This window comes from Botryllus schlosseri, chromosome 5, assembly GCF_051294905.1.
Source record: "Botryllus schlosseri isolate E-star chromosome 5, Bs_hap1, whole genome shotgun sequence".
Classification (NCBI taxonomy): domain Eukaryota; kingdom Metazoa; phylum Chordata; class Ascidiacea; order Stolidobranchia; family Styelidae; genus Botryllus; species Botryllus schlosseri.
Genome location: NC_137240.1, coordinates 19,870,415 through 19,891,029, shown reverse-complemented (window position 1 = coordinate 19,891,029; position 20,615 = coordinate 19,870,415). Strand labels below are relative to the sequence as shown.

The 20,615-nt window shown below is 39.7% G+C and overlaps 2 protein-coding genes across 2 annotated transcripts; one reads left to right on the top strand and one right to left on the bottom strand.

Moving 5' to 3' along the window:
• Positions 1 to 9,154: 9,154 nt before the first annotated feature.
• LOC145439339 (uncharacterized) lies at positions 9,155 to 11,241 on the top strand. The gene is made up of 2 exons (XM_080316843.1): positions 9,155 to 10,069; positions 10,129 to 11,241. Exons 1-2 carry the CDS (start codon positions 9,821 to 9,823, stop codon positions 10,306 to 10,308), a joined length of 429 nt encoding a protein of 142 aa, XP_080172969.1. The 5' UTR covers positions 9,155 to 9,820; the 3' UTR covers positions 10,309 to 11,241.
• Positions 11,242 to 11,457: 216 nt separating this feature from the next.
• On the bottom strand, positions 11,458 to 20,256 carry LOC145439338 (intelectin-1-like). The gene is made up of 5 exons (XM_080316842.1): positions 20,097 to 20,256; positions 16,611 to 16,702; positions 16,093 to 16,264; positions 15,937 to 16,025; positions 11,458 to 11,604 (listed from the first exon to the last, which is right to left on the bottom strand). Exons 1-5 carry the CDS (start codon positions 20,117 to 20,119, stop codon positions 11,504 to 11,506), a joined length of 477 nt encoding a protein of 158 aa, XP_080172968.1. The 5' UTR covers positions 20,120 to 20,256; the 3' UTR covers positions 11,458 to 11,503.
• Positions 20,257 to 20,615: the final 359 nt, after the last annotated feature.

Sequence of the window (20,615 nt, the reverse complement as noted above, 5' to 3'; positions counted from 1 at the left end):
CACGAGAATATAAGAGTGAGAAAAACTTTCCGAAACCGCTACCAAAATGGGCTCAAGATTTGCGGATGATCTGGAATTCTATTGCAAAGACGAGATAGTGTAATGGTTATGCGTCCGGCTTCTCCCCGGCCGGGTCATACCAAAGACTCGAAAATTGGTATCCGCAGCTATCCTGCTAGGCGCTCAGCAATCACGGATAGCATGGAGGAGAAAAAAACGGGGGTGCAGACTAGATGACCTCACGGCCGTATCGCAACTCCGTCGTCAAAGCATCTCGATGGTGCAGACGAAAAAGAATATCATATCTCTCTCTCTCTCCAGGAAGGCCTAAAACTACTAACAGAAGTTCTTATTACAAATTATCAATTAATGAGTCGAAAACAAAACTACGATAACCACAATGAAGAACTCATGGCTGACCCGACTTCATTCTGCTCTCTGCTGAATTATCAAAATGGAAACGTGAAAAACGTTCAAATATCTTGGGTGTATCGTATCATTCACTGTAAGGAAACGAATGTAGGGATATATAGACTACTCCAAGTCGCTTCGACACCTTCCTATCCTTTCATCGCATCGCATTTTTGTGGTGTATTGAACTGGAAAAATTGCTAATAAACCAATGATAATGATGATATCAGAAATCAACAATAGGATCAGCTCGGCTCGTGCTGCTTGCCAAACCCATGAATACCTGCTTCTAAACTTCAGAATTTGGATTGATACAAGAATAAAAATTTTAAATGCCTTTTTAAAGAGTCGACTCACATTTGGCTGTAGCGTCTGGTCTGCTCTTTCGGAAAATCAAAGAAACGTTCTCGATCTCAGCTGCTACAGACAATTTTTGCGAGAAATGTTACATGAAGGCTGCACTCGAAAGGGAACCGACCACGCCTTCAAAATGAGTTATCTGAATCTTAATAAAATCTGTGGCACTGAAGACCTCTCATGATTCATCGATCACCAACAACCTAAATTTCTTGCACACATAATTTGAAAACCTAATGACAGGGTCGTGTAGTCAATACCTTCGAAAGTGAAAGGCACCAAAAAAGGAAGACCCTCTGCAACGCTGATCAAGCTTAGACTAAGAACAATGTTCTTATATAAACGGAGCGACACCGACATCAGGACATTCTCGAAAGCAGCACTTTCACGCGAAATTTAATTTATAATTAAAATCTTTGATGCTCTCTTCTTTCGATGGATACTTTCATATATATATGTATTGTTATCATAGTTGCAAGGCGCTATAATAACATGACTGACATCGCTTTTTCGTAATAATCATAGAGTTTCTTGGAGATACAGAACTTCAATATACAATTAAATAATATATTCATATTGAAATGAACCCGAATATTTTCGGCTGACACTCGTCAGGGGTAATCGTCAGCAACTAGTGAAGAATTGGAAAGAACAATGTATATCAACAATCGTATCACAAAATATGACGTCAGCAGCATGAAATTCCGGATGAGAGTTGTTCAATACACTAATTTTAGGTGGTACACGAACTCCTATTGTTGACAGAGTTTTGGTTGGTGTATTTTGATTAAAGTCGACTCCAAGGCACACAAATGGAAGTGCGAACGGCCACTCCCAACCACGCGTTGTCGTCTTGATAATTACTCGGACAAATCGGATATCCAACAGACGTTTCCCGATGACAGAATTTTAAAAGCCTTTTGATCGCTCAGCATCAAGCTTGAGGATGAGTTAAGGTGAGCTTTTCACCAAGCGTGATGCACGTGCGCTGATAAATCTCCATGGAGACATGCTGGTTTATGCGTTCCTGCAAACACTTTGACGTTCTTCCCACGTAGCCACAATAATAGTGGCACTTATATTCGTACACTGCATTACTTTGTTGAAGTGCAGGGAGCACGTCTGTGCGCGTTGAAGGGAGCAGTTGTGTAGTCGTAAAAATCACATTGGTTTTTCATGCTTGTGACGTCATATTTTGTGATACGATTGTTGATATACAATGTTCTTTCCAATTCTCTACTAAGTTGCTGACGATTACCGCCCGCCAAAAAAAATGGGCTCGTTTCAATATGAATATAGCCTACTATTCAATTGTAATAATCGTAATAATATTTTTATCTGAACAACACACACACAATATGTAGCCTACAATACGATAAGACACAATGCAATGCGATGAACAGATAGGAGGATGGCGAACGACCTATTGCGGTCTCTTGAACTGGCATCCACCCGGAGGTGGTCAAAGTAGTCAAGAATGCTACTCAAGTAGAATCAATCAATCAATCGACCGATTATATTTTCATCTGCACAAGAGACACACACAATGTAGCCTATGCGATATACAAGTCACACAATGCGATGTAACGAACAGATAGGGGGATGCCGAACGACCAACCAGCAGTCGGGGTCTATTGAACTGGCATCCATCTCGACCTAGTGTCCGATGTCACAGACTTCTTCGATGTTATTCTTTCTTTGCCGGTTATTTTTAAACGATATTTCTTGCTCTTTTTCTTTCCTTATCGTTTTTTTTTACTGGTAGCGACGGAAAAATCTACTCAAGTACGACTAGAAGTAGTCCTTTTAAAAGCAGCCTAAAGCTACTTCACGTAGAAGTAGAATTTGCTGACCTTAAATCTACTCAAGTAAGTAAGTTGTGTAAGAAAACGATCGTAATTCGTTCGCATGGACTGTCAAAAGCTGCAAATTCAGCTATGCGAAAGGTGTAGAGCAGTGGTTCCCAACCTTTTTCGGCTCATCGCCCCCTTTTCAAACTCCACACCGGTCATCGCCCCCCAAATATTGGGAACCGGAAAATGGGCATACAGACTGAAATCACCGGCGAGTTGACTAAGAAAAAAGGTCAACTTTTCGGGTCGACCTCGAAATTACACTTTTCCAGCTGAATTTTGGTGAGTTGACTAAAAAAAAGGTGATTTCTCCGACTTGATTCCCAAAGGACCGTAACAGCACTTCGTCAGCCCCCCCCCCCCCTCCCCCGATACGTTGGTCTTGATCCTCGCTCCATAGAGCGAGAAAGCAAACTTCTGCACCCCTCAGACCTAACTCCCCCGATACTTTTTACCGCTACTTCTCAGCACAAATTGTTGGACTCTTTAGTTAGTCGGTTTAATTCGCGCGATGCGCGAAAAATTTCTATCATTCGTGATTGAATCGGTCAATACGATCGGGAATTGCATATATACTGCTGTCAATTTTTATCCTCTCTCTGCTCATGTATTCAGATTTGCGGGTAAAGCTGAGTGAGGTGTCTTGGAAAATGTAGGGCCCGTAAAAAATAATTGAACATATTCGGGCGGACCTGTGGGTATAATGACTTTGTTACGTAATGAAATTTCGTGGCCTGTCTGCTATGTCAAAAGATATTCACATCGCCCATACGTACTAAACTAAAAGACGCACACGATTTTAAATTGGTATTTCTGCACTGGCAATTAATTTTTCTTTGCGAGATGGAATTTTGTGGGGTTCTGATTGCCAGGACAGGAACATTTGGCGCCAGCCATTTAGGTGCCTATGGACAATTAAATATATATGTATATCGTATATATATCGAAGTCGGTCAGCATGAAGGCAGTCCTTTTCCGCCAAGGTTTTCTCGTTCTGGCACACTTCTCGGAGTCGCATATTACATGGCCTGAAACTATGTCTTGGTGCGCCATGGTGTGATAATCGCTGACGCCGAGATGCCCATTTCTATAACTCATGCGTATTATTTCTTAGGGGATGGGGATCCAATAAGCAAGAAACATGTGACCACGAAATGGCGCGCATCGTGAAAATCTTTTGAAAAAGTTGCCTAAATTTCCAAAATAATACTCTATAATTAATGTTAATTCACAAAAAAATTGTGGGCCCCCTTTGAGCTCGGGGCCCCCCATCCCAATTGGGGGTTTGGGCGTGGCAGTTACGGTCATGGACGCCAATATTGCCATTTCAACGCGCCATCGCCCCTCTATCGCCCCCTTCGTCCGTTTTCGCCCCCCTATCGCCCCCTTGGCTATTTTCGCCCCCCTGGACCGACAAATCGCCCCCTGGGGGGCGATATCGCCCACGTTGGGAACCACTGGTGTAGAGCTTGATTCATTGATGCATCCCAGGCGGTATACATTTTCGATACCATAAGCATTCATTCGCATATCATGGGATGATATTGATAGCATTGATATGGGGATGTGATACTAATCCTCTGTTTACTCGAACACCCCGATTTAGAAAATATCATGATATGGCGCCCTCCTTCGTAGTTTGGTCGAAGAGCGATACGAATAAGTTGTATCTGGTGGTGTAAACGTTAATAAAAAATATGGCTGGTCGTAAAAATGCCGTTTAGTGTAGCTGTATTTCCGGAAAATAGAGGCATCACTAAACTTGCTTTAATACTTTGACAAGTATGTTCCCCAGCCAAAGAACTGAAACTTATTAGAACTCAAAGTATACTGGGAATTGAAAGAGAAATATAAATACTACTTCTAAATAGCGGTAAAATATATTTCATGTCTTTTGTGTCCAGAAAGTTTCACAGTGATCTGTTAAAACAGGTGTAATGCTAAAATAAGTCAGAGTCCACTTTTCCAAATTATGACACGCCATGGTCTGCTAGATTAGCCTACGATACGGCAGGCAAATGCTAGATTACGAAACAGTAGTTTCAAACGCTATGATAGGCCACACTTGCTGTAATGAAATATATAATATGGACGACAATGCGGTGTGAACGGAACCACGCAACCTGCTACCTAAATTATATTCACTGATAAGTTCGTGAAATCATATTAGTCTACTGTGCGCGAAGCGCGATTAAAATTCTTGGCTTTACTCATCTTTTATGAAAATTAAATGTGGATATTCCGTGGAAACAGCCGCGAAATGCCTCAGGTTATCTTACTGACTGGTGTATTATTTCTACTGGAAAAACATAAAACAGCGCAACGTAACAATATTACGAAGTAAAAGTGGACAGAAATTAGAACTACTTGAGTAAGTACCCAAGTAGCGGAAAACTATTTGAGTACTTCAGCGGTTCCCAACCGGGGAGGAATCCCCCCCTTGTGGGGAATTTTGCAATTTTTAGGGAGGAATTCCACTTTAGAATTGTAACGGATTTCCCAAATTGTTCATGTCCGAACTGTCATGTAGTCAACCAGCTATATCCGAACCTATGCCCTTTATGGCGTTTTTTTTGCTTGAAGTATGTTTAAATGCTATTTGAAATCTCTTTTTAACATACAAATTCCCCCTGTTTTTTTAAAGTAGTTCAGATGTGCTGCAGTTCGCAAGACAATTTTTTAGGCCAGCGACGGCCTCTCAATCAAATATATCCTCAGCGAGAAAATGTCGTGTCGAATCTATCACAACAAGGGCTCTAGTGAAAGTATTTGTCTTATATTTTCAAGTCAACATTTTCAGACAGTGACAAAATATTCCAACGTCATCGATTCAAGTCAAAGAGATCGCTAGCCTTGCTTCATTTTTAGTGAACAGCTACCCGATCGAAAAAAAGACACGGTAAACTTGGTGCAATGTTGCCGAAACTGAATAGGTGTCCTAAATTTCAATGAGTTCCTGCAGGAAATCTGATCACGTGTATGTTATTTATCAGGGTTGTAACCAAGTTACGAGGCTCCGAGTCACAAGTCAATCTCACTTTAATAGTTTTGACTCGAGTCAAGTCGAATCATATTCAATTCACCATTGAGTCAACTCTGTGTCCAAGTCACCGAGCAGAGGGTCGAGCCCGAGTCATGGTATTATGACTCGAGTCCGAGTCCAAGTCATTGTGGTGACTGCTCAGTTTCCAGTTGTTGAAGTCTTGGTAAACCCACTTTTTATAACTCTGTTTGATGATATTGAAAGATTTGGATTTTTATTATACTAATTTTACTCACTTTGAGCAGTTTCTTTTCGCATTTTCAAGTATATTACAATGAAATGTCGGTCATGGCCGTCTTATAGTCTCGAGTCATATGGCTTGGTTCGAGTCATGCACAATGACTCGAGTCCAAGTCGAGTCAATACACAGATTGTCTCGAGTCGTTTCCGTATTTTGAGAAAATGATTCGAGTAAAGTCGAGTCACCAGAAAATTGTGACTCGAGTCTGGTCAACAATGCTATATATGAAAGTACTAATATTATTGGCCAAATGCATACGCAAACTTGAGAAAATATCGGGAGACCAGAAAATTTATGCATACTGATTTTTCACAGCAGTTATATTACCGATTGATGCTTGGTAATCCGAAAACACGAATGGAAGTGTGGGGGTCTGTTTAGTCAAACCTTTTAGAAGTTGTTTGATTGGGACCAAGAGCATTGTTTTTGTAGCTCTAAAAAGTTTTTTTTATTGCCCTGCTAGAAACAAACACTCGGTACCGCCCGTCTTATTCTTCAGTCAACGGGGGTTTGCGCGGTAAAAATAACCTTTTTTAATCACTGGGCAGATTTCTCCTGAGGGGGGAATTTTGGCCCAAATTTCGGCCAAGGGGGGCACGAGATGAAAAAGGTTGGGAACCACTGGAGTACTTCAAGCACCTCCGATTCTACGATATATTATAATCAATCTGATGAGACATTGGGACTGCACCATCGTTTTATGTAGTTTTATAGATGATATAGCCATATCACTGCTACCAGTGCGTTGCCACACTAGTTTTACATGTCATGTACTTTTGTTGTGACTTCCATTCACGTGCTCTCCCTCCATCAATCCATCTCGTTTTTCGTGCGTCCGTAACTTAGGTCGTAGCTGCCGATTATTTTTGGCTCGGTTCGCCATCACTCTGTGATTTTTCATACACTACAATTCCAGTCAGGCTAGAGGTGAGGAGCCCAGATAAACCTCCGACACGTAGAAGCTGGTCCAAACCGGGAATCGAAACACTGCCAATGACCATTGATGTCGTGACGCTGGCGCTTAACCAACTACATTTTTCATCGCGCGATGCTGGAATAGAACTATTCGCTGGACCAACATATCAATATCGAAGGTTCCAGCTAACATGCAGTGATAATTTTCGACCACGTATTTATCACCAGTGATCTATTTAGGCAGCGCACTTCTCGTGAAGTCGCATGTTGGCCAAACCTTCATATCTTATGGTGTGTCATCCTGACGTGGAAAAATTCAGCGCCGAAATACTGATGATGCACTCGATGTTTGCGCAACCCTATAGACTTAAGTATTTCAACGGCCCAAGCAATGCTTTCATAATTGCGAATACATGTAGACAAATTTCTGTAAAATCATGCCTATTTTGTTCGGGAGTGGGTATACGCACAAAAAAGTTTAGAATGGCATAGTGACACTAAATGCAATGTAAATTTAAAATTAATTATGTCTGCACCAATATACTCCACCTAATGTGGATTAACGATATAATGGTCCGCTATCGAATTTGGCTTAAAAATAAGTGGCCTGGATTTTTCTTCATATTCGTAAAGCTTGTCTTTTTTGGACCATTTGGATTTTTTGGAACGTGCTTCGCGTTCCTATAAAATGTGTCGCGTACCCCAGTTTTAGAACGACTGCACTAATAGCATTAAGATCCCCTGCCTGGCATTCCAGTGGGGCACAAATTCTCTTTAGAGCTAGTACACACATTAGATGCGGGAGTATGACCAAGCCTCAGTCTAGGGGCATTGCACTTTGAGTATGATGTGGTCTCAAATTGAAGGTAAAATCAGCCATTTCCTTCAGAAAGTCAACGTAAAGGAGCTGCAGCTACAACAAGATTCTGTCGCTTGAGGCAGTCGAGAGGCTTAATTCTGAGCAACCTGCAGGGGCAGGACCATTTCTGTCCCAAATGTGAGCATGGCTTTTCTGTTTTGACTCAAATCAAAAACTCTAAACGGAGAGACTTTTGTAAATTAACTATGCAAAATGCGGGTATGTTTGTCCTCAATGCAACCTCGGTTCAATCGTATGTTTATCTTCGTATGAACAAGTGGCTATGCGTCATGCATAACTTGAACACGTGAAATGAGTGTTTTCAAGCAACTTCTCCCCTCTTGGGTTGTGTAGGGACTGTTCTGTGATTTATCTAGTGTGCCACGTGCTCAGAAAGTTTGAGAACTACTGCTTAATAAGCTCTACCGATGTGGTGGAGATTGATCTTGGCAATTCCTCGAATTCCACCGGTGAAAGCAGCGTCTTACAAATGCCTCTAACGATAGTGGCATGCCTTGTCAAAATTTTGTCGGTTTGGAATTATAAACAGGTATTATATCGACCTTGTGTAAAATTATCAAAGTAGTCGACTCAAGGCCCTGGATATGCAACTTCCCTCGTCGTTGCAGTTTTGCGCTGAATCAGCTACGTCAGTTTTGTCTTGATGTCAGCATTTATGAATACTGAAGTGGTAGCTGATCAGTAAAGAAGTACTATTACTTTTTCAGGTAATCAAGTACGTTTGACCTACTCCCCACATTAGGACACCAGGGACACTGTTTTTAGACTATTTTGAAACTGCCACAAGTTTTTTCATATCAAACAACTTATACCTTCTACAATTGACATTTTGTTAAGTAAAAAGTCGTATTGTGATAGATTTGCCGAACTCCTTCGAATGAAATATAATAATAACAAAGGGGCTAAGTAGCTCCTGTATCACGGTGACTGGATACACCACTATGCCCATGGCGTTACAGTTTATTTTGCCTCAATTTAAGACAATGCGATCTACAATATGACGATATATTTCGAGATTTCCATTTGTACAGCGACAAAAACATATATACCTTAACCATATCAACCTCAAATTCGAATTCATCATCTATAATTCAGCACTGTGAGATCACCCACGGGAGATAAGTAGCCTATATATGATGTCCGCTGTATCGATTAATTCGGCCTTTGATTGAGCGAATAACCTGACAATAGAGCAATCGCACAAAGGTAGCCATGTATTGAATTGAAACGATCTGTTTTGTCTCTGTCATAGTTTTATAATACCATAGCGTCCATCATTTGAAAGTCATTTTACCGGGGGTTGTCGAGAACAGGAAGTATAACATGCTGCCTATATGTGACAGTTAACTGTTGCATGTGATATTTTTAACGATAGATTTTGAAATATTTTAGTCCTGCAGTGCCATAAGATACGCAAATAATATTTTACATATGGAAAAATTGGTCATGGGTCTAGGGTGAAGATTTGACTGGGTCGGAATATGACAATGTGATGACAAGAGTAAAGAAATTCCAACAGTGGTATCGCGGACCCATTTTGAAGAGTAAGCACAGATGGCATGGCAATGTCCAAGTTCGAGATTGAGGGGTGGGCAAAGGTGGTTTTCGTCCCTTGGCTACACCAGGGCACGACGATGTTTAGCAACAACAACACATATTTAAATTGGATTCAACTGTGAACCTACCAATCACTACCAAAGTAAGTCTATTCTGTTTGCTGAAGTGAGTTGAGTTCTATCTGACTTGAGTATTTTTGACATCTAAGTTTTCATAGAAATCAAATTCCACTTTTAAAGTACCTTTCTGATGTCTGTAAAATCACGCGTTCTATAATTGTAATTTAGTGACCATTTTAGGCATTACTTTTTCTTAGGCCTACTTGAGCATCATAAACCACTACGTTGACCGCTTCGGCAATAGGCTATACGAAACACAGCATGGATGTTTCATTATGATCGGTGGATAGCCAGTAACATCCCTATTATGACACTGACTATTTCGAAACTCGTGATTTAGAACAAAATCCATATCAATAAATTCTTAGAAGTAGTCCCAACCTACAGCCCAAAACAAAAACCCATGTTTCAATTATAGTGCATAAAGTAACTGCGCAAATAGTTATGGTGTTAATATCACTGACAATGGCGCTAGCTTGGATACTGGAACGGTTTCAAACAAAACCTCCGCTTACCGTACCCATTGGAGAGGAAGACGTAGAAGTTGAATTGTACATGGAAAATGATGTGCGCCAGAAAATCAGGGATAAGATCGAAGAAGACAACCGAAGTCGAGACAAAGCCACTACGCGCTTTTGGAAAGGAATAGGGGATGATTCCACCTCGCGATTAGCAAGCGCCGGATATGATAAGGTTTTGATTACGATCGCTCTCTCGGTATCCACCTACTTACTACATTCCTGTCTTTCTAGCCGGAAGATTTGGTCATCAAGTTTATGCGGCTGTTGAAGAATGAGAACAGATTCCTTGCCATGTTGAAAAGAATCTGCCCAAATAATCACCGAGTTGCGGAAGCTGTAGACGACATTGCAAGATTCTGCGAACGTAACGACGTCTGGAAAACATACTGGATGGGCAGCAAAAGATTCTAAATATATTACAGCGTAGAGCAATTATATATAGCATATAGCCAAATTACGCTTGTGTTTCATATGTTCCGAATCTTATTGATGCTTGTTTCAAATAGTGCTAAATGAAGTGACTCTGAAACGAGTGCAATTAATCTAGAAGTGATCTCTCTCTCTCTATAAGCACATATGGGGACAATGTTTTCAACATTGTTACTGCACACATTTACAGGTAGAAGATGAAGTAGCAAGTTCCAAAACATGTCAAAATCAGGCCTGCGTCAAGACGACGTAGAAAATGGAAAATCTGTAAAGTAAGAGTAAATATTTTTGAAAATGGAATTGGTCAAAGGTTCGAATTTATTTGTCGAATAGGTACAATCTTTTGCAGGATATTCGACAGTACTGTGCTGATCATTCACCCCGGTTCTTATCGCAATTCCACACACAATATTGAAAAATTATCTTGAAACTATAGTTAGTAAGAATATAACAAATGATTATCGTGGTGAAATATAAATAGAAAATGTTTAATCGAGTCCCTGCATTAATTAAGATTTCGGTAAGCTTCTGGAGCCTCTCGCGGGCTGCACAAAACGATGTTGTGGGCCGTAGTTTGCCCAGCCCTGCTCTAGATAGATACACAACTCCAGTCGTCACGCTTGAATGACCATATCGGTTTCACTGCTGTGTAGGGTAAAACAACATAATTCCAATGCCATAGCTGGCGATCCGAGCGCTAAAATTTAAAATTTAATGAGGCTGGTCGTAATCAGAAGCTAGTGTCGCACTGATTTCGAAAATATACAATAAAATCGGCGCAGTACAATGGAACCACCCGCAACAGCCCGTAAAGTCTGAAAACCATTTTTTTTCGAACAATCGCCGCGACGCAATATTCAATTGTTACGGTCAATTTGTTTCGCCACACTCAAATAATTACCATCTATTACAAAATGCTTTTGAAGTTTATTTGGCGTGTTACCTTCTGTGTGAGTCTTACAAAGCACCATCCTCGCAACGTAGCTCATAATGTTCATTCCATTGGTAAATTAAAATTTCCTGGCTATAGCAACGATACTCGTCTTGTCATATCTATATAAATATAGTGCAACTACATGTATATTGTACGTTTCCATCAGATATATGTCATGCGACGTACATGCGAACGGATAAAAAACAATTAGTCAAAATATAACATACATATTGCCGAAAGCCATCAACGATAAAAAATAAGGATTGTGGAATTGATATCATCACGGGAGTGTGCGTACTCATCTTTCTCCGTGTCCTGGAGTGTGCCGTCCTTCCCGCTCCAGCCTAAAACATTCATTCATAGTGTTGCGAAGAATTGGGTTATATTCGGGAAACGTTATCTGCCATGAGTTCCTCAGAGACTTTCAGTCCAGACCGAAAGTTGTTGAAGGTATTCTAATAGAATTTGTACTGTCACTATCTTTAGAGACGATCGGAAGGACGAAGCAATCATTCAATATACCATTAACCTTTGGCGTTCCTTGTATATTATAATGATGAGCTCAAATATAATTGTTTCGCCATAAAATTTCACGCAGACAAAAATTAACTCATATATCCATTAATGGCCAGTGACTTATTGGCAATCGGGCCGAAACAAAATCGATTATCTCTGCGATTCGATACCCGCACAGACTGGTAAAGATCGAGTATCGAAGTACGACCCATAGAAAAAAACATGCAGAACACACATAGTTTAGTTCAATCTCTTCCTCTTTAAATATCCGCTAGAACAATGATGTCAAGCACAAAAGAACTTGGTGCATGACGAAGAGTGCGGATATACGATAAGATAAAGGATAAAGCCTGTTCCATGACTAGAGTGGCAAACAAATGGCGCTGGGTGGCATAGTCGATCGTTTTACGGTTACGCCATCACTGTGTTGAGGGTTGGATTACGATCGAGGTCGACTCTTTAAATCCTATACTCTGTAGTTCTGTCTCTTTATCACCACCTTATCGGCATCGAAAATGTATTGGAAACTAGCTAAAGGAAACATTGTACTGGAAATCACGGACATTGGCCAGAAGCATATTATATATTTTGAAATATCATAGATATTCTTTCATTACTCTAGGTTTAGTTAGGTGGGCATTGTGGGTAGGGCTGATCAATATCCAATAGATTTCACAGATTCCATTACGAGTCGAGTACATATATTAGACTTCCGGTCTATATCCGAATCAGGTATACGCGTAATAATATTATGACATCTTACTCGGAAAACTCCATGTCGTTTAGTGGGGCTTACCAAATAGCCAAATAAGTTCCTCGAGGTACAGAATTTATAATTTTGCAACGAACAATACCTTCATATTGGAAGTTAAATTCGCCAATATGATGGTGATATTGTTCTTTATATAGCTAGCCGTTGTCCAGTTTCTGTTTTGCAAATAATCCTTGATCCACTTCTCTAATCTTTGCTCGAAATATACGAGGATCATGTATTTTTATGTGGTTGTGACAATTGAACGACATATGTGACATACGACCTTGTAATATCACTGTTTTGAGTTTTGGTATGTAAGCGAATCTTTCCACTTCTTCGATACAAACACCATATTTTGAATATTCTTCTAATAACGAGAAGTTGTGGTACCGACGATCCACAGTTGATGCCACCAATAACCATGATTAAGGTGAGCGTATAGTCATGTCTGTGTCTGTGTCAGTGGTCTGGGGTTAGTCACCACTTTGCTTTGTTTCATACCCCATCACCTTGATCTTATTATCGCGTTATTATGTGACGCAAACTAGCCCCGTTCAAGAGTGGATGATTTTGGGTGACTCACCTGACATCCCTCGTAATACTTATAGAATGCCGTATTCGTATCTCTCCTAGCCTAACGCAAAAGAGTCAGCGATGAGCATAGAATGAAGTTTAAGTGGAACATTGCAACAACGCTTCATTTGCTAACGCTCGATCCTGGGTTCAGATGGAAACCGCGAAGTAAATATTAGTTTGGTAAAATGGATGTTTTAGATTTTCAAAGTGGCTCTGGGGCCCACCTCAAAATTCTCCAGTGTCCAAACAGTTAGGTAGCCTACCACGGATAGGCTACAGTCCAATTTGAATTATTTTATACGCCGAATATCAACGTACGCTTATTCGACATGCATCCGTAAAAAGTCGATCCACCGTGTCAGTTATAAATAGTTAAAAGAAGCAGACTGTAAGACTAAATTAAGCTATATAAATTCGTTTGACAAACAAAATTGATTAGCTAAAAGGCCGTTAAACTACCAGGAATATTCGAAGAAATTTGTATTCTACTATACTCCACTAGGATCGTTTTACCTAATTCCCGAAGTAGGCCTACTAATCAGAATCGTCGGAAAGGCAGAAAGGCATTGTAATCAAACGTAAAAGGAAGGTGACTAATCATTATCAGAATTGAATTCAGTTATGCAATCAAAATAGCAAAGTATATTACATATACCGCCCTTTTCGCTTTTTCGTGTTTAAATATAGGTAACAAAACATAACCAAGCCAGATCTACAGTGGATAACCCCATGCGCATCATTAGTAATACTCATTTTAATATCGTAGCATCGATGCTTGGATTCATTACTCATCCAGATTTATGGACTCTTTTGCGCTTCCCAGGGTCGTATACCATTGGTTGAGTTTTTCTGTAGACTAGGGGTGGGCACTCTTTTGAGCTCGCGGGTCGCATTCAGCATCTGAATCCCTTCGCGGGCCGCACTATATAAAATTGAGGTTATAAACCAAAACGCAATATTTGTATTTGATTATAGTGAGGACATGGAGATGATATACATGCTTACTTAAAACAATCCATACACTGCTCTGATGATATGGTACACGCGTCCGAAACAGTGGTGAGATTTCATAGGCTGGTCGACCTCAATATCCAATTTCTCAAAAAATATAGATGAACGTCGGTTGTCCCGATTCTTAGAGCAGGATTGAAATTGAAATCTGTCAGCAGCGATCTGTTCATAGATTTACTAATTCCACTTTTGTTCAGTTCCAGGACACACAATGCTGACAGCATCATAACCATGTTAGCTTCAAACAGGCTTCTACTATATGTAGATAAAATATAAATACCCTAATTCTATTCATACAGAAAACCAATCTACCCAACACACGCGCGAATCGTTATTTTATAGACACGTCACTGAAATAATTAAAACTGGAGTGGCCAATCTGAAATCACACTCGTGATCCGAATTATGTATATCTCGTTTAGGATTTCTGTGATGCTTAGCAGTTGAAACCTTTCAAACAGCATGGGCCTTGAGATCGGGCTGTCACGTCAGAAATTAAACATAAAAAAGAAGGTAGGAAGTATTTACCTTAAAACAGTGGTTCTTAAACTTTTTAAGACACGCCCCCCCCCCCTTTATGACGGTAAAAGATTTCGCGCCCCTCTTATCGTCATATCACAAAACGTCACCAGGATACTAGCAATCCTAACGGATAGTTTGGTGGCATGCAAGGTTACGACTGGGGACGAGATTTTTAAATATGAAATTCAGAATAAATACAGAGCAAAGAGTTATGAATGGGAGCGCGAAAATTTTTTTCAGTTGAGCTCAGTTTCGCGCCCCCTTCGGATCCTTTCACGCCTCCAAGGGAGGTTCGCCACCCAGTTTGAGAACAATGCCTTAGAATCATCATGGTGAAATATACTAAGAAAAAGTTTAATCAAGTCTCTGCATTAATTCGATTTTGAGTTATCAATATAAGTTTCTTTAGACTCTCGCGGGCCGCACAGAACGGTGTGAAGGGCCGCATGCGGCCCGCGGGCCGTAGTTTGCCCACCCCTTGATCTACACAATAACACTGCTCGAGATTTCATTATACGAATCCATGATCGGGGACAGGGTTGTAACCAAGTCACAAGGCTCCGAGTCACAAGTCAATCTCACTTTCATAGTTTTGACTCGAGTCAAGTCGAGTCATTTCAATTCACCACCGAGTCAAGTCCGAGTCCAAGTCAGCGAGCAGAGGGTCGAGTCCGAGTCATAGAATTATGACTCGAGTCCGAGTCCAAGTCATTGTGTAGACTGCTCAGTTTCCAGTTAAAGTCTTAGTAAACCCACTTTTTATAACTCCGTTTGATTATATCGAATGTTTCGCATTTATAATATACCAATTTTCCTCATTGTTAGCAGTTTCTGGTCGCTCATTCAAGTACCAGTACCAACAGACGAAGTCTCAATAGTGTGTTGGCTTCGGAATTACAATGAAATGTCGGTCTTGGCAGTCTGAGTCTCGAGTCAATGACTTGGATCGAGTCATGCGCAATGACTCGAGTCCAAGTCGAGTCAATACACAGACTGATTCGAGTCGAGTCGAGTCGAGTCATTTCCGTATTTTGAAAAATTGACTCGAGTCAAGTCCAGTCATCGGAATATCGTGACTCGAGTTGGACTCGAGTCGAGTCATAACTCGAATCATTATAACCCTGATCGGGGGTCATATCGGAGTTGTAGTTCATTCATAAAAACGACGAGTCGGACTTGGAAATTCGTCATACTGCACATGAAGTCAATCTATACGTCACTAGAAGAGGCAGAAAAATGGATTATAAGAATGATTAGGAGTCGGATATGAAAATTGATCACAACACTGCGATGGTACCTGCAAAATCTCCGCATGTTCCCCCGATAACGTCAGCATTATTTGATATGCCACCGAGGCAAGCATATTCCGAAAAATAAGTGTCCATCCTGCAATGAAGGAGGAATTGAATGATTTATAAGGTGTTCGTTCCAAACGTATTCAACTTCTCAGTACTTGATTCCGGGACAGAGAGCGTTTGCATACCCAGCTTGATTATATGCTCGGAATTGCATGTATCCTGGTCTTACGCGGCTTCGGAAGACCTCGGGAATCATGTTCAACGTCCTTTCCGCATCGCCTTCGTCAAAGATCACTGGAACGGACAGTCCGTCGCTTCCACCATATTCTGTTCCAGAATGATGTCACAAAAAGTGGCGCAGCTCAATTAATCGTTTCGTAACTATATGACCCATCACATCACTGTTGGAAATGTCCGAGCGTTGTCGTAATATTTCACTTATAATTGCGTTATAATCGTCTTGTCCTAGATCATAATAAACCTGAGAATTCGACCCTACTCAACGGATTTTTCCAGAACTAGTCACTAACGAAGTACTTATGCGGAGTATCCTTGTAGAAATTTCATATACTTTCATGACTATGTTTTAAAGCAATAGTCACATAAATATGGTAACCCATCATAGATGTCATTCTGATATCGATTCACCCGAACGAGAATTTATGAGTCTTACCATTGAACAAATCATCAATAGTTGCTATGGTCGAGAGAACGGTGCGGGCAACATTGTCGAGCATATCCTTCGTAATGTTTAATCCTTTTTCTCTGCAACAAGTTTGCCACATATGAATACCAAGTAACGCTGTAATCACATATTGGCAGTGGTCGAATGAGCAATATGGGCATCGGATGAAAGTTAAACCTAATTACATGGCTACAACTTTAGAGGTGATATAGGAACATTGTTGAATTGGCAGTAGACGAACAGGGCTTAATTCCTTCACATAAGCTCCAGTGGGAACTTTCATCAAACAGTAAGTTAGGTGAATTTATATATATACCAGTGGAGTTAAATATGACAGTGTCTTCACTAGAAGATTTGAAGATCTATTTCGGGTTTTGTTTTGGAATCATTTGAATGACAACACAAGTACTGCAGAATCCCAGCTGCATGTATGTGGGGTTGCATTTAAAACAAGATAGGTTTTAAAACACTTTGTTTAAAATATGTTTTACACAATGTTTTAAACAAATGAAATTTCAAGAAAAAGCTGGATTATTTTTTTTTCTTTTTAAATGTAGTATCCATGTGTCATAATTGTTTAAATACTTTCGGAAAACAGGTAGTGAGAACGTTCGAACGACTCGCACTAGAAATATTCGAACCCTCGACATCGCCGTCGGCTCAGAAATTTTAACTCATGTTATATATATCACTAGAAACGAATGGTTGCTCTCTTGATGATGACCACAGCCGTAAAATGCTAATATTATTTGAGCTTTTATTAAGACAGAGATTAGGAACCTATTTCGTCAATGGGACCATATTACGATGGCAATCACGTGTGACGTCATAATGAAAGATTCGTGACGTTATGGTGGCGCAAAATGAAGTTCACAACATTGAAATCGGCGTGTGCGCCGTGTTCTATGTCTTTGTCGGTATAGTTGTTGGTATTTAAATGTGATGATCGGCTACTATTGCATTTTACACCGGGTCTAAAAAGTCTGAAAATTCGTTACGGTTACAATTCTCTGCCAGCTAAAAGAACAATTTCGACCACTGATAGCAGAATTTGGGGATCTGTTAGTAAGTTTGTGATCCATGTTCTATGTATTTGCTGTTTTTAAAATCTGTGGTTGATATGCGCGTGTAAGACTAGCACTCAGAAATTTTTCTTGGATACAAGAACTGCCATCGAGCATACCATGCCGCAGACTCGCGCGAACCACTATATTGTAGTTTCAGGTGTTATTTTTCGATACAGGAAATCAGGACTAAAGAAAAGCTAATAAAAACATGTTTAAAACCGGAGCCCTGTTTCAAACATGTTTGTTTCAGATTAATTTTTGTTTTGAATGCGACCATTGTTGCTATTTTTGTTTGTGCTATTAACGGTGTTTTTATTCGGCAATGGTTTTTCATATCAGGCCAATGGTATACAATCTTTTTTTTCTCGAGGGCTTGTTAGTCAATTACGCTAATGTCTAATATTTCTGTTCCCTGCTATCGAATTTAAAGCGTTGGATCCGATATTCGTTGCAAATTATGTAAGATTACAAACTCCAACAACAAACGTAAATAAGACGACCTTCACATTTGATGAATATTGCTAAAGCACTTTGAATTGTTTTTCTTTTATCAAGTGTTCACCGATATAAGGAGGGTAATATAGGCGTTTTAGCTTACTTTGGGGATAAACCCTGTAGCTACATTTGAAAGCACTAAGAAGTTTAAGTAGAAATGTGATAAATAAAGCGGCAGCTCGTAGTAAACGATCCTCTCAAAGTACTCCCTTTAAATGTGTACACTTTTGAAAAACAATGAAGATCAATGTCATAGTATCATAACCAGAGGTGTCAAAGTATTCAATTAAACTACTCAAGTAGAAGTAGAAGTAGAAGTGGCGATGCAAAAATCTACTCAAGTACGAGTAGAAGTACTTCTTCCATAAGCAACTTAAAACTACTTGAAGTAGAAGTAGAATTTGCTGGCTTTAAATCTACTCGAGTAAGTAAGTAGTTTTTGAAACGGTCATAACACGTTTGCATGGACTTTCAAAAACGGCAAATTTAGCTATGCAGACTGTGCGGAGAGCTCCATGCACAATGCATATTGATGCATCCCAGAAGGTATAAATTTCCGACAGCATGAGCATTCGACTGCATCATGAGATGCAAATGATAGTTTTGCTATGGAATGAGATACTAATATTTTGTTTAGTCGAACATCCCGTTTTAGAAAATGTCATGGCATGTTCCCTCACGCAAATTACGGCCTTTAGTTCAGTCGAAGAGCAATACGGAGAAGTTGTATGGATACGATGTTAGCACTTTGCGAGATTCGTATACGATGATAAAAAATATGGCGTAACGTAGAAACGCCATAAAATAGTGTAACTGTATTTTAGGAAAATAGATGGCGATGCTACACTTGCTTTTAAACTTAAACATATATGTTCTCCAGACAAAAGAACTGAAATTAATTAGAACTCTAAGTAATGATACTGCGAATTGAACGAGAAATATCAATACTACATCAGAAAGGCGGAAAATGTATTTTATGTCTTTTGTCGAGACATTTTTAATGGTGGTCTGCTAAAACAGATCTAACGCTAAAAAAGTCAGAGCCCGCTCCTCTAGACTAGAACGCGACATGGGCCTCTATGGATTACGACATGATGGGTAAATGCTAGATTGCAAAACGACGGTTTCAAACGTAATGACGGACCATATTTACTATGATGAAATATGTCATATGGTCGACAATACGGTATGCAATGCAACTTAAATAATATTCACTTTCGTGAAAACTTATTCGTAACTCTGTATATACTTAATATGAAGCGCAACGGAAATTCTGGGTTTGATTTGAATTTTCTTAAAATGGAAAGTTAAAACTCCGTGAAAACAACCCGAGAATTCCCCAGCTTCTTTTTCTAATTGGGTGTAACACTACTTCTACTTGAAAATCTGAAAATAGCGAAAAGTAAGTAAGTAGATCACAAAATATTATGAAGTAGAAGTAGAAGTAGCTAAGATTTTATCTACTTGAGTAAATACCAGAAGTAGAGAAAAACTACTTGAATACTTCGAAAAAGCAGAAGTACTTCGTTACTGACCACCTCTGATCACAACTTTGGCATAAATGATCGAAACGATATTGATAAATGTTGTAGAGCAGGGATGTCCTAGCTTTTTTGCAAGGCGGGCCACCTGACAAGTTCCGTAAGTTTTGCTTCGAGCACCATAAATGTCGACATTCCTAACAATGAATCTGTTTTGCACCACCTTACGGTACTTCAGGATTTTAGAGATGTGGTTGCCAGCCTGAAGTTCGTTTTAATACAGACCAAGAAACGAGTAGCCATATTTTACATAATGAAATCAAGTAAACATTTTATTATTGCACTCTTTTATATCAAATTGAATAGGGCAGCTATGAAGATTTTACTATAATAATCATGAATAAACCAACAAAGCATACTCGGATAATTACCTTGATAATAGCATATATCCCATGACTGCGTTGTTCGTCAAGATTTGATAATAAGTAAATAGAGTCGTTACTCTTGATGAATTTGATGTACTTGCCCAGATATCGCAACCGAAAGGATTCTCGACTGACCTCCATTCCTATATGCGTATAACAACATCCTATTATAAAATTATGTCAAATAGAAAAATGTATAATTCCACTTCCACGCTGCGCTGTGTGTCGTTATGGATGTTTAAAACTTTGTAGTTGCAATTAATATCAATGTAGAATATATTTTATGATGTCCACATGAAAGTTGGGCAGAATTGGGGCAAGTGACACAGTGCCTCACCTATGATCATGGACAAGTAGAAGCAAATAGTGAATTCCTTCAATGAATAATATTATTGGTAGCAGTATTTATCTCCTAATGTTTATGATTGAATAAGTTCTAACATTTTCACACCGAAAGGTATGGAGTTCGTATAATTATTACTCTTACATAGGGCGAAAGGAGAGGTGAAAATGCGGGGACGAGCC